Below are 26,202 nucleotides of genomic sequence, written 5' to 3'. Positions count from 1 at the left end.
AATGCAATGAATCCTCTCAGATGGCAAACATTTCTTTAGCCCAGGATGATGTTCTTGGCTGTAGTAAGCCCTGGTTTTCTTCCTCAGAGGAGAAGAAATGTAGAAATACTGCTGCCTTTTCAGAACAATGCCAAGATGTCAGAACCTGAGTTTCCACTGGTAAAGGGAAGACATGCTAAGTGATTAGCTCCTTCCAGATCTGACTCCCATTAGATGTAAGAATATGGGGTGGAATGGGTAGACAAGGAAGCCTCCAGGAGGAACCCAGTTCTGGAGGCTCTCTTCCTCTTTGAAATGAGGGGGCAAAGATGTCTGAGGAAGGTGTATTTGAACAGCTAAGCATCTCTTCATCAGTTTCAGTCCCTTTTTCTGAGATTGGTTCTCTATGGGGCCATTACTGATTTGGGAGAGGCGTGGGGCTCTAAGTGGTTGGACCTTATCAAGTCCTAGAGACAGGGTTTCATGGGAAAGGAAATACCATTTCTGAGTACAAAATAGCCCTAGCTATTTTCTTGCTTCTAGGCAGCAAGGCATTCTGGGCCCCTGACATACTCTCTGGGTGTCAGATATTCAGGGTCAGTGCAGTGTCTCCTTTTTATTTCTTTTCCCCCTTTCCAATTTTATTTTAATAATTAAAAATACTGCTGATCACACCGAACGACTTCTGGCAGAGAGGCAGTCTGTCCCAGAAGGACCAGCTGTGGGCCATCGGGTTTATGACGTCCATAAAACCAGAGCCAGATCGGAGCTCGGCCTCCTGAGTGACAGGGCTTCTGCCTCCACCAGGGTCCCCCGTCGTCTGACTGCTCTGGACATTTGCTGGGGGTTGGGTTTGTTTTTTGTTTTTTTTGCTCTGTCTTGTTTCCTGATGCATGTGCGAGTGTGCATGTGTGCACACATTTAAAGATAGAAAGGAAACAGGTATGTAATGCCCTCTGCCTGTTAGAAAGACTAAAGCCATAAAAATAACAAACGGCGTGTATTTGCTAGAATGTCAAAGTTATGAGTTTATTTTGTAATGATGTGCTCCTGCCTTCATGAGGTAAACTGGCCGTGGCGGAGGTGTTATTAGTAATATGGACGCAGTGGAGCAGAAAGCCAAGTGACCGAGAGATCAGTGTATCAGTCAGGGAGAGGGCAAATGGAAAGAGACAGCAGGAGAATGAGAATAGAGCCGAGGCGCCTGGGCTGAGATGAAAGGCAGACCGGGCGGAGGATGGGAGCCCAGTGGTCAGATTTGGCCTCCCCGCTTCCGGGGGCTCCTTCAAAGGCGCTGCCAGGCCTGTCGCTCAGCTCAGAGGTGCCTGCGGAGGCTTGTCTCTGTGCTTCTCTAGTAAGGAAAGCAGAAATCTGAGAGCCATTTTGCCTCCCATATTCCTTTCAGAAGAATCTCTTCCACCTTTCCTTCTGCTGTGTAGTTGCTAAGTGAGTGTCTGATTCTTTTGCGACCCCGTAGACTGTAGCCCTCCAGGCTCCTCTGTCCATGGAATTTTCCAGGCAAGAATACTAGAGTGGATTGTGATTTCCTTCTCTAGGGGTTCTTCCCCACCCAGGGATCGAACCTACATCTGCTGCATTGTCAGGCGGATTCTTTACCAGTGAGCCCCCTGGGAAGTCTGCCCCTCTCCTCTTTGTAGCTGAAGCTAAATGGAACCCAAGCCAGCTGGGTCCCAGAGAGGTGATGGCTCTGGCTGCTCCCTTCCTCAGCCTTTGGCAGGTCTTGATCCCGGGGCTGACCCAGCCCCGCTCACAGCTCTGAACAGGAAGGGGCAAAATGGGAATATACAGGTAGAATTCGCTGGTCTCTCCTTTATTAGGTTCTCCCCCAGAGGCTGGAAATGAATAAAAGTAAGGAAGAAATTTTGTGTTGTGGTTATTTTCCAGAGGAGGAGGAGGAGAAAGGGGAAAGAAAGAAAAGGTAACATACAGTAAGCGGCTCCACAGCTGTTAAGAGCTCTCCAGGGCTACCGTAGATGACTGGCAATTACTACACACTCAGCAGTTTGCAGGAGTCCGTGGTCAGGCTGCCCAGCTTCCATCTGCTGGGTCGGAAAACCTCCCTCCCCAAAAGAAATGATTAACCAATCTTCAAGGGGAACAGAAGCCCTACAATTTCCGAGTCGAAGAATGTTCTTTCTTCTTTTTTTCTTTTTTAAAGGTAACTTTATGATTTCCAATCGCAGGTGCCTTTCATCTTCACAAGAGTTAAACTCCTCCAGGGGTGGATAGACCAGGGAATTGAGGCCCTGAAGTCCCTGGAACCTGGGGAGGAAAGGACCCAGGAGAAGTGGGTTTGGGCATAAATCACTGCCCTGTGCCTAGCACACAAAGAGGACTTTAGGCTCAAGGCTTCATGTATGTGTCATGAGTTGCTTCAGGATTTCACTTGAAACATCAAATATAAAGGGGAAAAGTAACCCTTGGAAAAAACGAGGAGTCCAAACCTCTCGATGCTCCTGTTTAACTGAGACTCATCGCTCGAGGGTGTCAGCAGCCAGGCACTCCCCTTTCTGCGTCTGCGGGCAGCAGCGTGGCGTGGCCTGCGTCTCGGGGCCCCAGCGTTACCCACCACTGTGGTCTCCCCCCAGAGCCCAGGATGCCACCACGCGTCTGTGGCGGCTGATAGAGAGGGGCTTGCTGGTGTTTAAATTGCAGCAGAGTATGTGATTGTCTAAAATGCCCTTTGTGTCTTCTGAGTTTTCTTTTTAGGACAAAGGTCCAGACAGTCCCTCGACACAGCCCACGGAGGCCAGACTCTGTCTTGCAGAAAAAAGAATCCATTTTAGTGGCAGTTACGAGACAGACCTTGCCTTTCTCTCTGACTGGATGAACGTCTTTTGTCTGGCCTGTTTCCCTAGGTCCTCGGGAGGGAAGTATACACCTCCAACAACCAGCTGGGGGGCATCCAGATCATGCACAACAATGGGGTGACGCACAGCACCGTCTGTGATGACTTCGAGGGGGTGTTCACCGTCCTGCACTGGCTGTCTTACATGCCGAAGGTGAGTCCTCCCCGCTTGCTGCCGGCACCGAAAGGCCTGGAGAACCCAGCCTTTTCACCACAGCTCACTGCCTCAGCATGTGGGACTCCTTTATGGGAGAAGGATTTTTTTCTTACAGAATATTCTCTAGAAGCTGTTGATTTCTTTTTTTTTTTTTTTTCTTAAAGCCATCTTTTGCCTCCTACCTTTCTTTAAAAACACCTTTGGATTTCAGGGGTCAGGCCCCCTTCTGATGATATCCAGCCAGGGAAGCCTTGAGTCCTGTCTGGGCTCAGACCCCAGCTTCTTAAGGCTTCGTTCTCATTGTGGGGCTTTCCCCTTTGTCATCGGTGTCCACCCCTCTAGGGGACTTCCCAGAGAGCCTGGGCGCACTGAAGTCAAGAGTCCAATCGCCCCACTTTCTACCAGGCTCCCACGTGAGACTTGCGAGCTGTACCTGTTTCTCAGGGCCTGGCTCTCGATTGGGGTCCTTCCAGCTGATGGATGGGACTAACGGGTGTGCTTCCGTATGTGGGTCCTGCTCTTTTTGTCTGTCACTGTTGCTGAGTTACGAGTTGTTCACTGACCGCTGTGCTCTTTCCCTCCCATCGCCTTCTAGAGTGTATACAGTTCAGTTCCTCTCCTGAATTCCAAGGATCCAATAGATAGAGTCATCGAGTTTGTGCCCACGAAGGCGCCGTATGACCCTCGGTGGATGCTGGCAGGCCGGCCTCACCCAAGTATGTGTATTTTAGAGGGTCCGTGGCACCCTGGCCCTCACGCTTTCAGTGTTCCCTTCCGTCACTAACCAATTCCTGCACAATAGCATGTGACAAAGAAAACAGAGCCCCGGAAGTACCTGGGAATGAGGGAAATGTGGAAAAACAACAGCTCTCTGAAGAAAAAGGTAGAAAATCCGTCAAGAACAAATGAAAAATGAATGAAATCAGCTCTTGAGTCAGTTCTAAGCACTGTAGTCATTAGTGCGTTTCTTCTCTTTATTCTGTTATTGGAGCCCTTATTACTTAATGGTCTCAAAAAACTTTAAAACAGTTAAATATAACCCATAAAGTCAAAGAGTGATAGGACCAGAATCTTCGAGCATCTAGCCTGTGTAAACAGAGACGTTTTATTTGTTCTGTGGTCGTTTTTGAAGCTGTATTTCTTTATTCGGCTCTGTCGGGTCCCCGTTGCGGCGCGTGGGATCGCTCGTTGCGGTAAGTGGACTCTGTTAGTTATGGTGCGTGGGTTTAGTTGCTCCGCAGCGTGGGGGATCTTCCCAGACCAGGGATTGAACCCAGGTCCCCTGCATCAGCAGGTGGCTTCATACCCACTGTGCCACCTGGGAAGTTACTGTCTTTCCCTGGTTGGAGGACAGAACTTTTCATTTGATAGCTATATTGAGTTAGAACAAGCCCTTCCTCTATATTTATCTAATATATCCCTCTGTTTTGGGGCTTATTTTATACCAAGCTTAAAAAGCAACAACGGGAAAAAAGAGGTCACTCCACTGAAGGCAAATGTACATTCCCGTTTGCTAGCCCACTTGGCGATTTTAACAAACCTTATTTAGCAGGAAGTTCTTTCGTGAAGCCCCAAATCCTCCTGCTACATTTTGAATCTACCTTTTTAGGCTTTTTGGGAAAATGTTCTTTTTTGCATGTTTCTTTCAACTATTCCCTCCCCCACCCCCCTACAAAGGGCTATATTTTAAAGAATGGAATGCAGAAGATAATTCCTTAAATTTAAAAGTCATTGTGACTTTGCTGAAAGAGAAAGAGGTATTCAGGGACTTCCCCGGCAGTCCCGTGGTTGAGGCTTTGCGCTTCCAGTGCAGGGCGCGTGAGTTGGATCCCTGGTTGGTGAACTAAGATCCGCCATGCCATGTTGTGCAGCCAAAGAGTTAAAAAAGAAAAAAATAATTCTTCCTAAGGAAAGCTTAGTAATCCTATGTGGGCACCCCCGGAAAAGCTAGGTGGGACTGTAAAGCACTTCCATATACACTATCTTATTTGGACTTTCTGTTTCTCAGAGATAAAATGAGATGACCGTTTTACAAGCTCAGAGAAGTTAAGTGATTTGGGCAGGGTCACACAGGTAATACTTAGGAGTTTGGCTTAATTCGGAAACCTAACTATAGACAGAAAAATCACCAGAGTAGGGTTGGCTTTTGGAGAAGGCAATGGCACCGCACTCCAGTGTTCTTGCCTGGAGAATCCCAGGGACGGGGGAGCCTGTTGGGCTGCCATCCGTGGGGTCGCACAGAGTCGGACACGACTGAAGCGACTCAGCAGCAGCAGCAGCAGCAGGGTTGACTTTAATTTAAAACCTTACCTGTTGTCGTCAATGCCCTTTCTTGCTAATCTTAATAAAATTAAATAGTTTTTCTGACATAGAAGAATCATCATAGTAATCTTTGCCCTACCTCTCGTTTTTATACCAAAACTTATAATAAGAGCCATGAGCCTAAGATATCTTATCAGTCATAAAATGCAGGACTTTTCTGGGAGAAATCAGAACAAGACCTAGTGAGTGTTCTCCTAGGAATAATTTAGAGCCATGTTAAGTGGCTTCTAAGTTCTACTGATGAACTGAACATGACCTGCTGTTTGAGGGGGCCCAGTAAAGCCCACCTATAATACCTGTAGCCCTCCAATGACTCCCCTCCATCAACCAACATATTAGGCAGGAGGGGTTTTAAAGAAAAAATATTTCCACTTTGAAATGAATTCTGTAGTTCCAAATCATTATTATTGAAGTAAGAACCATAAAATGATCCAAGCATACAAAGTTAAAATTTCAGTATCTTGGGCTTCCCTGGTGGCTCAGTGGTAAAGAATCCACCTTCCACTGCAGGGGACATGGGTTCAATCCCTGGTCTGGGAAGAGCAACCAGGCCCATGCACCACAACTGTTGAGCCTGTGCTCTAGATAGAGCCCGGGGAGCGGCAGCTAATGAGCCCACATGTCCTAGAGCGCATGCTCTGCAACAAGAGAGCAGCCCACGCAGCAGTGAAGACCCAGCACAGCCAAAAATAAATAAATGGATAAAATTATTTTTTAACAAAACTTCGATAACCTGAGGCACTTAGAAGTTTGGTTTAGAACCCTCATCAAAATCTGAACCCTTTTTCAGGAGTTGAACAGGTGTGTGTGCATGTGTAGAGGGGCATTATCCTGGCTATTATTAATGAGAACCACAGAATCAAATGAATTTGTGATAAACTAAGTTTTCTAGTTTGGGGATAATATTTTTTCATCAACTCCCTAGCAATTCATCCTGCTGTCTCTGTGCAGCTAACACTCGCTCCCAAATCGAGTGACTTCAGATTTTAATTTAGTGGAAGCGTTAAAGAAAGCAGATGATTCCCTGTGATAAGTTAAAGCAGATATCTTCTAGGTGAAAAGTTAAAGTCATTTATTAGAGGAGATAGTGCCACGATATTCTTCAAACTGACGCCCAACACGAGCCCAGAATCTAAACGATCAGCTTTGGGCTCACGATAGAGAGATAATTTTGAAATGGATGATCACATTTTACATGGGGGCCATAGAGGCAAGGGATGTAGAACACAGTAATTACAAGTTTAGTCTTGATAAAACACTCTCCATCCTGTTTAAGTCAGCAGAGGTTAGCTTGCTCGGATCTCCACTTTTAATTGGTTTTGGACTTGGGTTTTTAGGGGGCGGAGGGCCACGTTCAAATTAGAAGACTCACTGAGAAATGATGAGCTGAGAGGGCAGCTAGGAAACAGCTGTTTGCAGAGGCTTTGATGGGGCCTTGGTCAAACATGGAGACCTGTGGAACAGAAGTTGTTTCTCTTAAAGTAAGATGTTGACAGTCACTGTCTAAAGTAAGATGTTGACAGTCACTGTCTTGCCAGTGAAGGAAATCCCGTGCACAAGGGAGGGTAATGCCATTAAGTGTAGGATCAGACCCTCGTGTTTCTGATACTTTTAAGAGTATATGGGCGTGGCCCTTTCTTTTAGTAGGATTGTCCTGGTCAGCGGTAAATAAAGCAAGTGTATCTTTTCCAGCAGAGAAGTGCTTTTCTAGCAGAGAAGCTCTTCCCCAAATTGGGGTCCTCATCTGATCATTAATATTGATACGTATCATTTCCCTATCTTCATATTTCCATTGAAAGAAAATCAGTGGAATCAAATTTTAAAATATTACCTGTAATAATTTAGTCCTATTTCCCCTCTTCAAATGCAGAGCATGACTATTACACGAATACAGTTTGCGCTATAATGATATAACAACAGCAAACAAAAGGAAATCAGTGGAGTCAAACAAAATTGTAAGCTAAGTTTTAAAGTAGAGATAGACATTTTGAAAACATCTTTAATGACTCGGCTGCCTTTTGACAAATGTTTGTGGTGTTTTGCGAAAGAAGCCAGGTTATTTATTTAAAAGCACGCAAACTCTGCTAGCTGAACCCCATCGTTTAACAATAAATGATGCTTTCGCTGATAAATGATTCTTTTTATTCAGACTAGCAAATGAAATAGGAGATGAGGTCTGAAGGCAGATGAACATTGAGCTGCCTAATGTTTCCATCTACTATAATATGTTTAAAAACAACAACAGACTCCCCCAAATAACCCCTCAGATCCACCCTTCCATTCGCCAGTTCTGGTGTATTTTGAATGAACTGATCATCTTTATTTTCTGTTTCCTTGCTTTCCCTTCTGTAGCCCAGAAAGGTCAGTGGTTGAGTGGATTTTTTGACTATGGCTCTTTCTCAGAGATCATGCAACCGTGGGCACAGACTGTGGTGGTTGGCAGAGCCAGGTAAGACCCCTTTTGTTTTGGAAGCAATGAGATGAGGTGGTTAGATAGCATCACCGACTCAGTGGACATGAATTTGAGCACACTCCAGAACGTAGTGAAGGACCGAGGAGCCTGGTGAGCTACTGTCCATGGGGTTGCAGAAAGCTGGACAGGAGTTAGTGACTGAACAACAACAGCAATAGCAAAGGGCTATATAGGTTTTTACCATCAATGCTCTCTTTGGCTAAATTTTCTAAGAGTACTGGATTGTAGTCATGCCTGAGGCTGCCTGACTGGAGCCCTGGTTCCCAGTGGTCATTCAGCATGTAACTCCAGCGACGCGTTTAATCTGAAGTCTGGTTTTGACGACATTTCCTTTTCATAATGCCACAAGCAAAGCTCTCTGGGGGCCGTAAAGCCCAACCACGATAGCCATAGCTCACCAGAGACACCCCCCACTATGACCTTCAAAAAACATTTTCTTTTCAAAGTAGGTTCCCAGTGAATCAGACTCATCTACTTCTCTATGTGACCCCCCTGAAAGATCGGTGTAACCGGAAGAAGTTCCTTCAGGGCATCAAGATTATTCTAGTAACAAATGCACTAGACTGGCTTATCATCAGATTTGAATTACAAAAAAAAAAAAAGAGTTGACCTGAAACAGGAGTAAAATAAGCTGGAATAGTTTGCAGGAATACCTCTATTTTTCAAGTGGGGAATCGAAGTTTCTATTAAATTTTAATACCCACTCTAAGAAGCGCTTCACTCAACAGCGAGCCCTGCACGGAATAATCTGCACCGCTTGCCGTAACGAGCACCTGCCAAGGCTGATCTTAATCTGGCCCCGCGCCACGGAGACATGCCACCCTGGGGACCCACATCTGGAGCTCACCTGCCTCTCGGGGGCAATCAGTTTCCCTTATCTTGGTGAAAAGTGGCACCTGCTCCAGATTCTCAAGCATGCCACGTCGGGGGGAGATTTAGATTCCAGCCTTGAAAATAATTCTAGGCTTTATGGTTGTTTCCGCCCAGCCGGTCAGCAGACCTCGTGCTGCCAGTGACAAGGGGCCATCAGATGGCAAATCCCACAGACGGGCTCTTCCCCTGTGGGTCTGAATAAGAGTCAGCCTGGAGTTGGCCCAAGCCACGGCTCCCAGGGACTAGTTCCCATTTTTTTCTGGCATCCCAGGCTTCTGCCTCACCACGGGCTTCCAAGTCCCAAGGAGGATTATTCTTTGTGTCTAGAGAAGTCCCACTGGGGAGAGAGCCCCCCTACTTGGGACCTATTGGTTTGCTATAGGGAGTCTTTGAAGGACACTGGGACCAACTTTTTGAGAAAGCATCTCTCAACTATACTCTGCTTCAGTTTTCCCCTCCGTAAAAAATATGCCTGATTTTAAGCCTCAGATAAACCAAACCTTTGTTAATGTCTTTAAGATCCTCCCGTGGGAAATAAGAGAATAATGCTTCCCACTTAAGATGGGAAGAACAGGGCTTGTTCCACGAGCAAGATCAGTCAAGCTTGGCTTCGGTTAGCTCTGCCATTGTTTATTGCAACACTCACCCTGACTCTCTTTCTTTCCATCTGATGAGTTCTGGGCTTCTCACTCCAAACCACACACACATGCTCACAAGTATATAAAACACAAATGGAGCCAGCTTCTTTCTAAAGCAATGGCATTTCGAGAAATAAATATAAATGTATTCTTCTGGGATTGTTACTGTAAGTGCTGCCAAAACTCATCTTTGGTATGTATGTTTGGAATATGTGTGCTATTGGCTGTAAATTGTCTTTTATTATTCCATGGCACCTTGTCCAGGGACACACTATAAAACAAGATGTAGCATCTTCATGTGCTAGCCTGATAAAATTTATATGAAGTATAATAGAAAACAGAAGTTGTTCTGAGCTGTTTTCAAGTTCAATAAATAACTGTAATACTCGGATAAAGATGTTCTTTATTAGGTCACATGGGCCCTAATATATAAGTTATAAGTTACCGATTTAGGGTGGCTTTTGCAATTACAAGTTTCCAGTTGGATTGTTAATCATTGTGAACAGAAATATTTCTGAACCCTCCTGTGTACCTGCCGCTCGTTGTCTGGTTGTCTAGAGGGCTTTTGGTTCTGATTCAGTGCAGGCAAGTGACAAGGGGGTGGGTGGTCCCCACTCTGGCCCCTGTCAGGCCTCTTGTGATGACAGGAATCCATCTCCAATAGCCAGTGTGACAACCAAAGAGCATCCTCCACGGAAAACTTTGTTATGGAGATGCCGTGGGGAATGGGAGACTATAACCTGCTCCAGCCCCAACCCCAAGGAATGCAGCTCAGAAGGTGAAGATTGAATCACTTTTTCCAGAGTGAGGACTCACCCTGTACCTTGCAGACTTGCTCGCACTCACCCACTTTCTCTCTGCCTTCCTGATTTTTACTAGGAAATCTTTATGAGGACCACGTGTGGGAGGGTGTCACGAAGTACAGGTGCAGGGGCTTTGAGCCCCTGAAGAACTTTTTTTTAATTAACAGAGCATAGAGATTAAATATATCCTTCCAATATAGATCACCTGTTCCACCAAGGTTACTTCTGAAGGTTATCCCTGGCCCCTCGCTCTTTTCCAATGGAAGAGGAAGTTGAGGGCTTGTTTAACCACCTCCCAACACTTGGTGTATATCTTTCATCATCCTACAACACGCCTGCAGACTCCCCATCCATACGCCCGATGGTGAGACCTACTCTCCCGTCACGTCTTACCTGGAAGCCCGTTATTAGTAGTCCATAGACAACGACAGCTCTGTTACAGTGGAGTTTCAGGTTACCACCACCTGTCCAACCATTCCTCTCCATCTTTACCAAAGACCTGCTGTGAACTGAGCAATTTCACCTATTACAGTGATTGAAAATGTGTGTGTGTGCGTGCACATGTGTGCACACATGCCCACGTGCACAAGATCTCATACACGTACTAGGCTGTTGAGTCTTAATGAAGGGGCTTCCCTGGTACAAGCCTTGGTTTAAATCTATCCTGTGCTGGGGAACAGGCGTGACTCTGAGGGTGCTTTCCTTCCAATTTACCGTATTTACCAAATCTGTAAAGTAATATTTTACCCCAGGAAGAGTCCGATTTCCCCCGACTCTACATTTGTCTCCACTTCCCCCTCCACCAAGGTGTTGATGTAGGATTGGAAAATAATTGACTAGCTGTAACGATGACATCCACCAGGCCCTCACACGGCTCGTTTTTTATCAGGCTAGGAGGAATACCCGTGGGAGTAGTTGCCGTAGAAACCCGAACAGTGGAGCTGAGCATCCCGGCTGATCCTGCAAACCTGGATTCTGAAGCCAAGGTAGGTCACCTCTAGTACCCTGAGTGCCCATGCCTGGGGCTCTGTTTCCCCGCTGCAGAGCCGTGGATATACTGGGAGCATTGCGAACCACCAGTTTTACAGGCAGGACAGTCAGCAGCCTTGAATGAGTCTAGACCATCACGTGCTTACTTTTAAGATGACTCGGAATCCACCACAAGCTAAATTCTTAGGTCTTTACAGTGGTCTTACGGATGCTAGAAAAAAGTCTCCTTTTGTGGAAAATGTGGTCTTGCCGGAAGACGGCTGAGGTGATGCTGCGGGCTCACTGGTCCTGGGTTCTCCAAGCACATGCGTGGCAGAGCTGCTTCTGGAACTGATAAGGACGCCTGCCCTCAACGTCAGACGTGAATGCCGCAGTCTGGATTAGGTTTTCACAGCCTCCCTAGGGGTTATGCAGTGGGGGCCCGTGGGGGCCGCTGACTAAGCGGAGGAGGGAAGCTTCACCAGGCACAGAGGTGGCCGCACGTGGAGACTAACCAGGGGGCTTGCTGGGGTTGTATAGTCAGGTCACCTCAGGTGGCCCTAGGAAGCATTGATCAAGAATGCCTCAGGTCCTGTCCTTCCCTTGGAAGCAGTAAGGTTCCCCCCTTGGGGCTAAGGGCTGTGGTGGAATCAAGGCTGAAAAAGAGGCATATTTAACAAAGTCCAAGAGCCAGGATCCTTTCTTCTTTTTTATTTGAAGGATGCTGATCTTGATGAACAACTTTGGTTTAATTTTTTTTTTTCTAGTTTTTAACAGTAAAACCTCACCTTCTTGAAGAGATTCCCCCTTCAAGCTGTGTCATTATTTGTGTCTTTCTCTTTGGCTTTTCCCAACAGATTATCCAGCAGGCTGGCCAGGTTTGGTTCCCAGACTCCGCGTTTAAGACGTATCAGGCCATTAAGGACTTCAACCGTGAAGGGCTGCCTCTGATGGTCTTTGCCAACTGGAGAGGCTTCTCCGGTGGGATGAAAGGTGACTGGTCCGGCCCTGGGCTGGAGGGTGGGACCAGTGCCCCTGAACCCTGCAGCAGAGGTGGCAAGTGTTCATATCACACAGAGCTTCCGGGTGTCCTGAGCACATCACCCTAGGCTTTGGGGGGTTGCTGCTGCTGCTGCGTCGCTTCAGTCGTGTCCAACTCTGTTCGACCCCATAGACGGCAGCCCACCAGGCTCCTCTGTCCCTGGGATTCTCCAGGCAAGAACACTGGAGTGGGTTGCCATTTCCTTCTCCAATGCATGAAAGTGAAAAGTGAAAGTGAATTCGCTCAGTCGTGTCCGACTCTTCGTGACCGATGGACTATAGCCTACCAGGCTCCTCTGTCCATGGGATTTTTCAGGCAAGAGTACTGCAGTGGGGTGCCACTGCCTTCTCCTTGGGGGGTTACGCTCTGAGATACCTTCCGAGTTGTAACTTGAATGGGAAAATTCATTTTTAACTGCTCCATACAAAGTTTCAGAACCATCTACTAGGGTTATCTAGGTGAACCGCCGTTGGAGGTTTAGTGAGCAGTGGACTTTCTGATGGTCCTGAGTCGTGCTAAGTCCTTATGCCTCTTTTGTGGCCATTCTCTTTGTTGGTGTTACTCTTTAATGCTCTACCCCGACTAAGATAGATACTGAAATTAGCCCTCATCAGGAGAAAATGAACAAATTCGATACCAGAGGGTGTTGTCGGTGGCAATCTGTGCTGTGTTTTATGATGATCTGACAGCAGCCGCGGGCCTGTGACTCCAGCGCATTAGACCATGATTAGGAAGGCCCTGCTTTGTGCCCGAATTGCAATTACCGAGACTCCTGTGTGCGGGGCCACCATGGACGATTCTGGCAAACGTACTCTCCCTCCCAGCGTCGTGAAGCTTTGTCTCCAGTGGCTAGAGGTTCACGGCTGTGTGGAAGCCAGAGAGGACTGACTCAGGGCGAGCTCAAGAGTGGATTAGGGGAGGAGAGGGAGGGGGGAGTCGATCCTATGAAGTGAATAGCGTGATCCGAGGGAAGGCAGAGAATATGTGAGGGAATGAACTCAATAAAGCACCCAGAGTAGCTTGGGGCAGGAGCATCTCTTGCCTTTGAGGGAAGAAAAGCCCGGAGAAGTTACCCTCTTTCAGATCATCAGCTGTGTGTGGAGGGAGTGAGAGCCTTCTGCCAACATCTTTCCCTTCCTCAGCCAGGAAAACCCCTGCACAGATGGCCAGCCTCCCTACCCAAATGTAGACAGCCAGGGCAATTTTTGTGGGGTTTTTTTGTTTTGTTTTATTTTAGTAGAAAAGGCCCCCTTTGTCCACGTTTACTGGAGAACTGCCCCATCTTGCACTTTGTTTGGGGAGACTTGGACTATACATGCAAGTTAGTGTTTGCATACATTCCTATTCAAGGTGAATTATTTTTTGACCAAGATGATAAATCAGTGGAACCACCATGAGATACTGAGAGTCTAGGTTAAACAAGTCAATCCTACACATTTTTATTGAGTTCCTACGTGCAGGGAGCTAGCTATGCTGCTTCAGAGAAAACAAAAATAAGTCAGGAAAGTCATTGCCTGCAGGAGTCAAGAAAAATGTCCTGTGCAGAAAGTTAAACCCATGATGTATAAATAAAATATCGCAGTGTTCAAAGGAGAATGATGCTGTATAGGGGGGTGGGGGTGGGGAGGTAGCTGAAATCCCTTTCATTTATTTTTTTGTTTGTTTTCATTTCTATGGCCATGCCCCATGGCATGTGGGATCTCAGTCCCCTGACTAGGGATCAAATCCATGCCCCCTGCTTTGGAAGCACAGGGTCTTAGCCATTGGACTGCCAGGGAAGTCTCTGAATCCCTTTCCTGTATGTATGTTTGAGATTCGTCAGATTTCCCTTGATCCCAGACCCCTTGGCTGTAAGATTTACATTAAAAGTCGCTTCCCAGGTAGCACTAGTGGTAAAGAACCCGCCTGCCAGTGCAGGAGACACAAAAGATGCAGGTTTGATCCCTGGGTTGGGAAGATCCCCTGGATAGGGAAATGGCAACCCATTCCAGTATTCTTGCCTGGAAAATCCCGTGGACAAAGGACCCTGGCAGACTTCAGTCCATGGGTTCGCAAAGAGTTGGACATGACTGAGCAAAAGAAAAAAAAAAAAACTTTAAGACTTGGAAGAGAATACAAATGCTATTCCTCCTTAGCTACCTCTTTTCTAGGAAACCATGAAAAATTCACTCATCCTGACATTACTTAGGAGTAAGTCAGCCTAGCTACTCTGTCCCAACAAATTTAGGGCTCAGAAGTTTGCAATGTGCTGCTTGTAGGGGAAGCTTAATTCTCCTGCACATTTGGCTCTGCCCCAGATTGGCTGCTCGCCCTGTAACCATAAGAGCAACAACAATTAAGATTCATTGAGCTCTTTTCACCAGAAACCGCACTCACCATTTTACATGCATTATCTTACATAATCGTCACAACAAGCCCCTCTAAGGGGTGAGTTATATTATTATCCACAATTTACATAAATTGAGACTTTAGGTTAAGTAAATTTCCCAAGATCGTTTAGCTAAGAAATGAGAACACAGATCCATTTTACTTCCTGCAGCACAGTTTAGAGCCACGAGCCAGAACAAGACCTCCTATACTATCCCAAGAATAGAACATCTGGGTTCCTGAGAAAGTATAATTGTCCACCTACCTCCCCTCTGCTTTGGGATGATTGTGACAAGAAACTGCAAGAACTCAGAAAATGAGTTACAGTTTTTTTATTGTAAAATATACATAACATAATGTTTGTCATATTAACCATTTGTAAATGTATAATTTGTCAGCATTAAATACACTTGCAATGTTGTGTAACCATCACTCTTCTCTATACCCCAAACTTTTTCATCATCCCTGACATAAAACTCTATACCCATTAAATAGAACCTCCCCATCCCCACCCCCATCCCTAATCAAAAATGAATTATTAGCCTGATATGGAACAAGATCAGCTGTGTTTTCTGAATTTGTGGTGCTGCTGCATTCATTTACACATCGCTTAAGACAAATAAGCTTTGGGGAAGATAGAGAGGAATGTGGCAGTGGGAGGGGAGGAACAGCCTCCCCCCTCATATTTACATACAGGTCAGGATGTTTCCTACATATTATCTCATGTAAAGGGACCAAAGCTGAGAGTCATTCCATATCCCTTGGGGAGATGTTTGCAGTTTGGGTTTCAATACTGGCTGGGGATTATGCAGGGAGGGAAAATAAACAATTATGCCATCCCTGAGTGCACACAAACACACAGCCAGGAGCCGACTGCACTGTGGGTAAAATGACTCCAAAATTGTGTGTAATGAGTAGGAAAAGATTAGAGACAGCTCTTGCTATGCTGAAAATTGACATTAGTGGAGGGGAAAAAAAAAACTCTTTACTAGTCGGCCTAGGAGGTCTAATTCGAGCAGTAAAAATATAAATAAATAAATAAAAGCATGTCAAGATGGTATTGGTGCTTTTTCTCCCAATGAGCTCTATCTGGCCGGAAGGCTATTCAGCATAATGCAAAATTAAATTATAAAAACTGGCTGAATATTTAGATGGAAGAGCCATTTGGAAGCAGTTTATTTAGACGAACCGGCAATGACCCACAACAGGGAGACGTCAAGCGTGAAATTTACTAGAAATTAGCACCAGGGTCCCAGCCTCAGCATGAATAGCTTGATAGGATGCAAATCCCAGTGATATTAAGCTGCCTCACTGCTGGTGCTACAGGGTCACTCTCAGTCGGCTTTTCATGTTATACTTATTATTTTTTCCCAGGACAGGTTATAAATAACAATAAAAAAAAACACATTTATTGAAAACTTTAACTGGAATGAAAGTCTATTTTAAAGTCTCTGATTACTTGGATGTTGAAATACCACGTCAGCCAGCCATAATGAACTCATAAGAGACGTGATGTGTCTGTAGCCTGTGTACGCCTGATGTTTACCTTCAGCTCCTAAGATAATCTCGCCCCAAGCCAATGAGATCTGTCTCGGTTTTGAAAGAGTGGGGCGCTGCGGAAGCACCCTCCCACCCTCCTCTCTTGTTTGGTACATGTGGCCACTGAGGAGTATCCCCGTTGGGTCACAATGAAGGCCCCAGACAGGGTTGGTGCCGGGGTGCCGAGAACACCCTGGGAAGGCTGCGTGATCACCATTGATGCAGATGGGTTTTGCCCAGAACACTTAGAAATCCGCAGGCTCCCGCCTCTCCGAGGAGGAACCTATCAGTATTTTCCATTCCCGTTGCGTTTCTCAGCTCCGAGAGTTGACAGTCAGCATATGCATCGCTTTGCAGTTCCCCAGACTGATGTCTAGCCGAAACCCTTGGGGATCCCCCTTCCCCTGCTGCTTCTGGCTGTGCTTTTGCTCTGCCTCTGAAATATGAAGGGATTTCAAACAAATGTGATTCAGATCGTTGCTAAGCGCTTCAACCTGCCTTACAGAAATGTCTGGTTTGGGGCAGCTGGGACCCAGTACAAGCATGTTGTGTGTGGAGTTTGTGCGTGTGTTTATTATATTCTAACAGCCTTTGTTGCTTTCTGCGTGTTTTGATGGTTTGGATTGGCGGGGGTGGGGGTTGAGGGGGGCTGTTGATGGTCCAGGTTAGATGGGGGCATTGTTTTCCGTCCCGAACTTGTCAGGTTCAGTGAAGCTTGATGCTTCTTTTCTGCTCACGGTCTTGGAGGCCTGAAGATAATTGTTTGGCAGTCAGATCCAAGCCCAGCACAAAGCTGCTAGTACAAGTTCTGCTATCTCTGAACAGAATCGAAAGTCCAGGCAAAATTCAGAAATACTCATTTATTCATGTCTCTCTTCAGGCTTTCATTTGACTCAGCTGTTGCAGCAGATCCAGGACAGCAGATTATTTTGGTTTCATGCTCTTTTCTTGAATTAACAGTGGTGGGCTAAGAATGTAGCAGTAAAGGGACTTCCCCGGTGGTCCATTGGTTAAGACTTCGTCTCCCAAAGCAGGCGGTGTGGGTTCCATCCCTGGTTGGGAAGCTAAGGTCCTACATGCCTCGTGGCCAAAAAACCAAAACATAAAATAGAAGCAATATTGTAACACATTCATTAAAGACTCAAAAAATAGTCCACATCAAAAAATCTTTTTAAAAACTCTTTAAAAAAAAAAAAAAAAGAATGTAGTAGTAGAATGTGGACTTACAAGAGCCAGAAAGATCTGGGTTCAGAGTCTCAACTCTGCCTCTTACTTGCTTAAGCTCAGTTTACTCACCTGTCACTTGGGTTCAAGAAGAAGCAGAGTTTCCTGATGATTGATTCATACGTGTGTGTACTTGCAGTCATGCTCCTGATTCATACGTGTGTGTACATGCAGTCATGCTCCTGGTTCATACGTGTGTGTACATGCAGTCATGCTTCCTGGTATACAGTAAGCTAGCTGTGAAGATAAAAAGAGGGACCAAAGTCCATTTCCCAAAAATAAAATGCACGCATACTCAGCTTTATCCCAAACAATTTGCTTATGCGCAAAATCAAGGTTTTTTAAATTATACACGGGAAGTAGATTTTGAATAAAGTCCTCTCCTTTTTTGGGAGCCGGATCTGTTCATCACAGTACAGAGCTGGATTTCGATATAGACACATCTTTAACAGAGCCAACTTCTCTAGCAGGCCAGTGGTTAATAGTTTGCTTTCCCATGCAAAAGGATGCAGGTTTGATCCCTGTTTGTGAAACTAATATCCCATATGCCTCACAGGCCAAAAACCAGAACATAAACAACAGAAGCGATATTGTACCAAATTCAGTGAAGACTTAAAACACCCAAACCCAACAGAAGTGAGCGAAGAGGCTGGAAACGCAGTCATTTACCTCTTAACTTACTTTTTGTTTTTCACATGGAACGATTGTTTTGTGCCATTTCCTTTTGTTCCACTTGGTCATTTTATCTCCGCTTCCCATTTCTTCTCCGCGTGTGATACCACTGAGGGCCACTCCTTTCTGTTACTCAGTTTCTGAGACTATACTCTTGGCAGCACTGAAAAATGTACTGCTAATTACACAATTATTTTATTATGTAGCTCTGGTTGAAATATCCACTAAAGAATTAATTTAGTTAAAATAATTTGAACTGAGCAATTATTTTCATAACCACGGAATTAGCGTAAAGCGCTTAAAGTCCTTTATTCCCTGCTCTTCATACAGCAGTTGTGTAATTAGCAGTAAATTTTTTGGATCTTTGCTTTCCTCCCAAAGGAATAAATGTCTTTGTTCTGATCATATATACAGAGTGTATGACCATTCACATTCCACACAGAATGGGGAGTTTTTCCTGGGGCAATTTCTGAACTGGGGGGATTCCTTCACAGACCAGCCAGCCAGGTTGGAGCAGTGGAGAGAGGCGCACTTCCCTCCACAGGTCCCTCGTGCTCACTGATGATTCATATAGAGAGAAGGCCGTTTTTACTTTGGAGAAGGTAGCAGTTTAATTTGCCAGTAACTACAATGAAAGCAATTTCTCTTTGGTCTGCTCTTAAATTCCTGAAAAAAATCCTTCTTTGCTTTGGCTTTCCAGACTGATTTATTCCAAATTGAGATCCTCTCTTTGATAGGAAAGTTTGAACTCAGTTGAACCTGCTATTTGGTGTTTCAAAGGATCCATTGTGGTTCCACTGAAATACTCATTAAACATCTGGAATCATAAACCTGAAACTTTAGCAGTGTTTAGACTTCAGTGAGCTAGGAAATGGGGAAAAGCCATAAATTATTGGGAAATAAATAACGGATCCCGGATCCTGCTTTCCAAGGACTGCCTCTATTTTCACACCAGGGGTCCCTTTTCTTCAGGCTGCTTCTGGCCTTGGCTGGGTCGGGGGGTGGGGGTGAGGGGTGTTACAGCACATGCTCTTTTGCAGAATAAAGAGGTGGTTCCTCTTTTCCTGTGGTTGTGTGATATTTCCAATAAATACATATGCATTTAAAATTTTTTCTCTCATTGATACCCTGATAAAAATGCAGCTGATAATTTTTTCTTTCTCACTGTGTTTTTTGCAAAGCATGCATGTACTCATTCATTTATTCAGCACACACTTACTAAGCACTATGTTCCAGGCACCGGCCAGGACCCTGGGGATGCAAAGATGGAAGATGCAGTTTTTTGGAGATAAAATATTTGAAGGATCCAGTTTCATTAGCTGTGCATTCGGAGGGCTTATCATATGCTAAGTATCATGAGAAGAATTGAAAAGAGCTTGAATAGTTCCTTCAGAAAACTTAATGTAGTGAGAGAGATCACATATTGACATGAAAAATACTCAACACTGGTAGAGCGAGTGTGAATTAATGCGGTGAGACCTGAGTACAGAAATTCAGGGGAGATGTAAAATGGAGATGCAGCCCACAGGGCCTTCACCCTGTATCTCATGAAAGACAGTGCACTTTTTTTTTTTTAAGATGTATTTGTTTTCGTTTTGGCTGTGCTGGGTCTCCGTCACTGCGCAGGCTTTCTCTGGCCGCGGCCAGCAGGGGCTCCTCTTCGTTGTGTTGCTTGGGCTTCTTGTTGCGGTAACTTCTCTTGTTGTGGAGCACAGGCTTAGCAGTTGCGGCACACGGGCATAGTTGCCCTGCGCATGTGGAATCCTCCTGGACCAGGGGTCGAACCTGTGTCCCCTGCATGGGCAGGCAGATTCTTAACCCGTAGACCACCAGGGACACCCAGACAGTGCACAGCTGGCGTGCTTTGGAAGATCGCCTGGGGTCTTAAACAGGACACAGCTGGGGACACTGGCCGCTTTAGTCTCCAGGACCTGGGGTGGCTGCACCGCCAGACCTGTCACCTCTGGCCACGAGTGCCTTATTTCTCCGTGTACCGTGACGGGAGCAGTGTTTGGAAGCACCGCTTCATGGCCTTTGATTTGTCTCTTTCTCCCCAGATATGTACGACCAGGTGCTGAAGTTCGGCGCTTACATCGTGGACGGCTTACGGGAGTGCTCGCAGCCCGTGATGGTCTACATCCCGCCTCAGGCCGAGCTCCGAGGCGGCTCCTGGGTGGTGATTGACCCCACCATCAACCCGCGGCACATGGAGATGTATGCGGACCGCGAGAGCAGGTAGTGCTCCTTCCTTGCTTCCTCTCACTGCCCCTGGGGAGCCTCCCGCTGTCGGGTGTCCTCCGGAGAGCCTGTCTAACCGAGGGGCCTTTATCTGACTCAGACTGTCCCCAGAGGGCTCCAGGGTCACAAAGCTAGGCTTTCTAGGTAGCATCCGCCAGCACGAGAAGGGAGCCAGGCTGGAGTCAGACTTTCCCATGTGATCCCCCACCCTCGATTCTTTTACTGTGAAATCCTCCATCCGGGCCCTCCAACTTGAGAGACTCTCTCCTATTGGTTGTTCACATCGACCTATTCAGTATCTTTTTTTTTTTAAGTTTTTTTTTTTTCTTAATATGGACCATTTTTAAAGTCTCCTTTGAATTTGTGACAGTATTGCTTCTATTTCATGTTTTGGTTTTTTGGCCATGAGGCGTGTGGAATCCTAGCTCCCCGACTAGGAATCGAACCCACACTCCCTGCATTGGAAGGAGAAATCTCAACCACTGGACCGCCAGGGAAGTCCCTCACTATCTCCTTCTTAGGTATGTGGCAGAGGTGGCTTACAGCGAGGTGGGGCAGAAGCACTGAGCTGTTAGTCTGGAGTCCTGGAGTCTTCACCAGACCCTGCCGCAGGCTAGAGGGAAATCGGAGCGGTCCTCACTCTCCCTGAGCTGCTTCCCCTTGTCTGTGGGATGAGCTGGATGACCATCGAGGTGCTTCGCGGCACCCACGTTCTGTGGTTCCAACCCAAGCTTCTCCCCCAGGGCAGTGCCTCCCTCGAGGCTTGGACAGCAGTGTTCGCAGCTCGCAGAGAACTGCAGTGAAAATCCCAAGCTTCTGTTAGGCATCGGCGCCTGAAACAAAATGGACCAAATCCAACTTCCTTTCGTGATTGGTTTTCAGCCTTTTCATAAATCTTACACCATATTTCCTTGACATTTTCCACGCCAGTCCCTATATCCAGTCATTTTGTTAGAGCACCTACGTCTCCCCCCTTTCCCCCAAATTTCAGCCTCTTATTTCAATAGCTGCTTAAGAGAATCCAGTGGTTTTATTGTCAAACCGCTGTGCTAACGTTCTATACTTAAGGACTGACCTTTAAGTCCCAGCTTAGCCTCTGATCTGATACCAGGTTATACACATATACACATACACATATCAACCGGTGAATGTGTTAGTCGCTCAGTCGTGTCTGACTCTTTCGACCCCATGGACTGTAGCTTGCCAGGCCCCTCTGTCCATGGAATTTTCCAGGCAAGAAGAGTGGCGTGGGGTGCCACTTTCTACTCCAGGGGATGTTCCCCACCCAGGCATCGAACCCACATCTCTTGCATTGCTGCATCGGCAGATTCTTTACCACAGGCGCCACCTAGGAAGTCACTGTGTGTGTGTGTATATATATATTCTTTTTTTTTTTTTTTAATAAAACCTTCTACACGTCAAAAATTATATATATGTAAAACAATATACATATGTATATTATTTTTTTAATGTGTAGAAGGTTTTTTTAAAAGAAAGGTGTTTAGGGTGAACTTCCTGGTAATAGAACGTCATCAGTATGTACTGGAAGTGACCCTGAAGCCCCTCGGCCTGTCATTTCCATGGCGGCAGGCTGACCGTTTCCTCCCCAGCTTGGCCTGGCCCCGTGAGCCCGAGTGCAAACAGCAGGCTGCCGTGCGTGCGTGGGACTGGTCGGCACCCACTCCCCTCGTTGCACAGCATGCATGATGGAGATTGTCCAACTGTCACTGCACCTACATCAACTTTTTTTTTTTTTCTTTTTCTGGAAAATGTGACTTCTTTCACCCTTCTCAGCTGTAGATGGTGGAACCTGTATCTTCTCCCTTTGAGATGGAAGTAGACTGATGTCATAATGAGAATGAATTTATTTGCTTTCTGCCAGGCCTCTCTCGCAGCCCACTTAGACTCTCTGGTGCCTGCTCTTCCCCTCCGGGGTTACTTCTGTGAACCGTGGGTGGGCAGAACCATAGCGAAGCTATTTCCTGGTCCACAGACAGTAACCGGCCTCTCTCTGTGTTGTCTCCTTTCATTAAAGTGCCTCTATTTCTGTTTTGTCTCCCTTCTTTTCTCTCTGATCCAGGGGATCCGTTCTGGAGCCGGAAGGGACAGTCGAAATCAAATTCCGCAGAAAGGATCTGGTGAAAACCATGCGTCGGGTGGACCCAGTCTACATCCACTTGGCTGAGCGATTGGGTATGTCTGCTTGTCCTCCTGGCAAGTCAATGAGCCGTTCAGCTGATTTGTAATGAGTGCATTCATAGGCCAGGGGAAGAGGTACTGAAGCATTTGATCAAATTCATGATAATCTTTATTTACTGTCCTCTCTATGGTAAGAACCTTGGTAGAATGAAACAGTGTGTGTAATAGGAGGGGAAGTGGGCCCTAAACAGGCAAAAGTCACCCGATTTTCCTTCTGATATATCCTTACAGTTCAAGCAGCCCATCATTCTAGGCTTGTGGATGTCCTTGTCCAGAACGGTTAGTGGTACACTGCTGTTGGGGGCAGGCCGGCCAGGCAGAAAGCATGGTCAGCCTAAGTGTCCTGTTCCTGCTCGTCTCTCTGGACAAGCCCGCCTCATTGCTGAGGGATGTAAGAGTCCGTGTCATGGGATGGGAAAGCCACAGCCTTGCCCAGCGGCACGCTAGGGCCATCCCGAGCTGGAGAAGTGGAAGCAGAGAGCGCACACTGTGCATGTACAGCAGAGGCCAGGCCGCAGTGCCCCGGGAGCATCTGTGCTCCACGCATCCAGCTTTTACCGGGTTGCTCACTTGTTTCCGGGGCTTTTGGAAGGCTCTTGCGATTGGAACACTGGACTACACCGTGGGAGCCCTGTGTTGAGTCCAGAGCCTGAAAGAGTTTCCGAGTCTCTTAAAACACTGATTTTCTGCCCAGGTCTCCCACTGAGACCTTTGCTGTGTTAGTAAAAGATCATGACTTGAGGTTCTTTTGTTTGTTGGTTTGGTTTGATTTTGTTTTTTTCTAAAGGAACAGAGAGATTGTCTTTAAAAGGTAGTGAAATCCAGTGAATGGAAGACGTAGAACAAGAGGTGCTAGCTCTTTATGTTCCAAGTAACAGTTTAATTAGTGAAGTGCCATTGGTGAGCCCTCTACACCCGCCCCATCGAGAGACACAGAAGCTGCTGGGTGTGTGCCTGTCCTCACTCTGGAGCCCTGAGCCATGCACGAGCGTGTGTGCTCAGTCGCATCCGACTCTGGGCAACCCCACGAACGCAGCCCTCCAGGCTCCTCTGCCCATGGGGCTTTCCAGAGTGTTTGCTGTACACAGCGACTCGGGCTACCATAAACCCTGTTCGTGTCCCATTGTTTTCCGTTAGGAAACAACTGCCAATAGCTCTCACCCAGTACAGCCTGATCCTTTTATAGGATCTGCACACAGACGACAAGAAATTGGCCAGGTTTCTAAAATCTATTGCCACCCAGAATTGTTGAGGTGGTTTTTCCTCCCCCCCACCTTTCTTCTCCAAACAGGATAATTAACTTCTGACCAACCCCATACACTTTAATTAAAGTAACTGCAGCTCAAGTGCAAGTTCCTCGCAACTGTACACAGAGAGAGCTCTAAAAGCTTCAGCCACCGATAAGCATCTCACTAAGATGCTCATAATTGCTCCCAGCATCCGGCGATCGTTGCTGCAGTTTTTACCCCTCATTCCGTACAAAGGCAGCAACGCCACAATTGCAGGACACTGCGAATTACAGAATTTTCTCTCTCTTTATTTTTCTTTTTTCCTTCTTTTTTTTTTTTTTTTGCTGGTTTTCTTTCTGGCCAATTTAAAATTTGTCAAAGTCGGTCTTCTTCTGGATCACTGCCCTTTGATATTTCGCGCACTCCATTTGCCACAAACAAGCCGCAGGGCCGCAGTTCATGCTGACTCCAGCAGAAGCAGAGAGAGCTCCATTTATCTTACACTGCCTGCTGAATTCCTCCTCATTAACTGGGGGTTCACTGCCTCTTTTTAACCCCCCAATGGCTGTGATCATCCCTTCAGAGCAACTGGGTGGTAGGCAGAGGGATCCTCTCTGACATCTGTTTGCAGAGAGGCTGGAGGGTGAGGGGTGTGGGGCTGAAGCTTCCTTCTCTGGGAGGCAAGTGACATCGCTCCCACCTTCACCCAGCACCTTTCAACTTTTGAAACGTGGGAAGGGGAAGAGGAGGAGCTTCCCAAGTGATGGCCATTTAATCATTTGTTACAAATCATCTCATTATCAATTTCCAATCCACGGTGAAGAAAACCAGATTTATTTAACCTTGACCAAAATGGCACAAGAGAAAGACTCCTCAGTGGGCTAAATGTGAAGCAGGCTCTGGCCTGGGGCAGCCTGGGGCATGATCAGTGGAGCTGGAGGAAAAATGAAAGACAGCGAAAGTGTTAGTTGCTCAGTCCTGTCTGACTCTACGACCCCATGGACTGCAGCCCACTAGGCTCCCTGTCCATGGGATTCTCCAGGCTAGAGCACTGGAGTGAGTTGCCGTTTCCTTCTCCAGGGCATCTTTCCCACCCAGGGATCGAACCCGCATCTCCTGTCTCCTGCCTGTGCATGTGGAGTGAGATAAATGTGTGCAAGTCCTGGGTGTGTTGCTTGCAGGAAGGTTGTTGAACTTCTCCGAGCATCCGTTCTTTCATCCGGAGAGTGGGGGCCACTGCCCCTTCCTGGTCAGCATCGGGATTGGATGAACATGCGTTTGCTCTGAATCTGCAAAGCACCTTCCAAACGTGGGGATCGGCATCCTTTCCTCTCCATCCTGGTTGCCAGAAGCAGCCGCAGGTGCCGCGTTTGGAATCGAGCACTCTGGGTGCCTTCGGCCCCCTTTGGAGCGAGTGGCACAGGGAAGGAAACGTGAAAGCAGCAGTGGCAGCAGTCTCGTCTCTCAGGCGTTCTCAGTCGGATGGGGAGACCATGGGCATTCAGGCGTGTTTGTGACAGGACAGGTCAGCGGTGGTGTCACGGGAGGAGTGTCGCAAAGCCAGCTCCTTTGGGGTTCACATCAGCGTCTGGCTCCTTTCTTTGTGCCTAGAAGCAGACTGCCAAAATGCCTTTTTTTCTTTTACAAAATGGGTGAAAATGACTTAGTTTTCCAGATTGGGAGATTGAGGCAGAAGGAAGCGTTAAATAAGTCATCCAAGATACAAAATAAATATACGCCTGTGCCCAGGAGGGAATTTCTGGTTCCCTGTGCCCGCTCTTCTCAGGATTTCCTCCGATTTGCCTTGGGTACTGAGCCTGATCAAAGTTAAACAAGAGCGCTTCCCTTTGTGATCTGAACCCAGCTGCCCCGAGAGGAACCTGCTGCAGGAGGGAGCCTGTGGGAGTGGATGTTGTCCTGCGCTCCCCGTCTCTTTCCAGTCGGCCTCAGCCCGGGGGAGCGTGCTGTCCAGCCACTTAGACCAGTGCACGGTGACTGACTGTGGTCAAAATCGTAAATGGTATTTACTCATTAATAATACTTAATGAGTGAATAATTTTATTTTGAACAGCTGACTTCAGGGAACCCTGGCATGCTGCAGTCCATGGGTTGCAAAGAGTCAGACATGACTTAGCGACTGAACAGTAACTTCATGTCTTTCGGGATTTTATTTTTAAGAAAATGACCTTTTGTCATTTTATCCAGTTAGTCTGGATAGTGGTGGTGAATTACTCGTGCACAGTTCTCTGGTTACAACAGAGAGTATGAAATTAGTATGTGGATTGGCCCCTGATGAAGGAAAAGGGGATAACTGCCCCAGCAAAAAATGCAGTGTCGGCCCAGATCCCGGAATCTTGCATTGCCAGGTGGGTTCTGACCCTGAGTCCTCAGAACCAGGGCTTGGCAGAGTCAGTGCCGAGGGGAGCATGTCCTCCATCTGGTTGCTGTGAGGAAATGAAACTCCATCTCTGGACGCAGCGCGCAGCCCGCCAAGGCCTCCCCGTCTCGCTCTGACATCTTTCTACCTCCGGGACAGGCAGGGTGGCCGGGGAGCCGGTCGGCCTGCACAGCCTGGCCTCTTGATGCTGTGATGCACGGTCCTCCGGCAT

General features: G+C 46.8%; 1 protein-coding gene across 7 annotated transcripts in view; it reads left to right on the top strand.

The window, feature by feature from the left end:
• The window catches only part of ACACA (acetyl-CoA carboxylase alpha), a 286,531-nt gene that overhangs the window by 239,886 nt on the left and 20,443 nt on the right, over positions 1–26,202 (top strand). For all 7 annotated transcript variants that reach the window (XM_070772628.1, XM_070772626.1, XM_070772625.1 and 4 more), the window contains 7 exons: positions 2,859–3,002; positions 3,601–3,721; positions 7,680–7,776; positions 11,004–11,100; positions 11,941–12,076; positions 19,985–20,162; positions 22,246–22,358. In XM_070772628.1, the coding sequence (XP_070628729.1) occupies positions 2,859–3,002; positions 3,601–3,721; positions 7,680–7,776; positions 11,004–11,100; positions 11,941–12,076; positions 19,985–20,162; positions 22,246–22,358 (886 nt within the window). The remainder of the gene's footprint in view (positions 1–2,858; positions 3,003–3,600; positions 3,722–7,679; positions 7,777–11,003; positions 11,101–11,940; positions 12,077–19,984; positions 20,163–22,245; positions 22,359–26,202) is intronic.

Source organism: Bos indicus, chromosome 19 (genome assembly GCF_029378745.1).
Source record: "Bos indicus isolate NIAB-ARS_2022 breed Sahiwal x Tharparkar chromosome 19, NIAB-ARS_B.indTharparkar_mat_pri_1.0, whole genome shotgun sequence".
Taxonomy (NCBI): Eukaryota; Metazoa; Chordata; class Mammalia; order Artiodactyla; family Bovidae; genus Bos; species Bos indicus.
The sequence above is the reverse complement of the archived record's forward strand: the minus strand, read 5'-3'. Positions and strand labels throughout refer to the sequence as shown.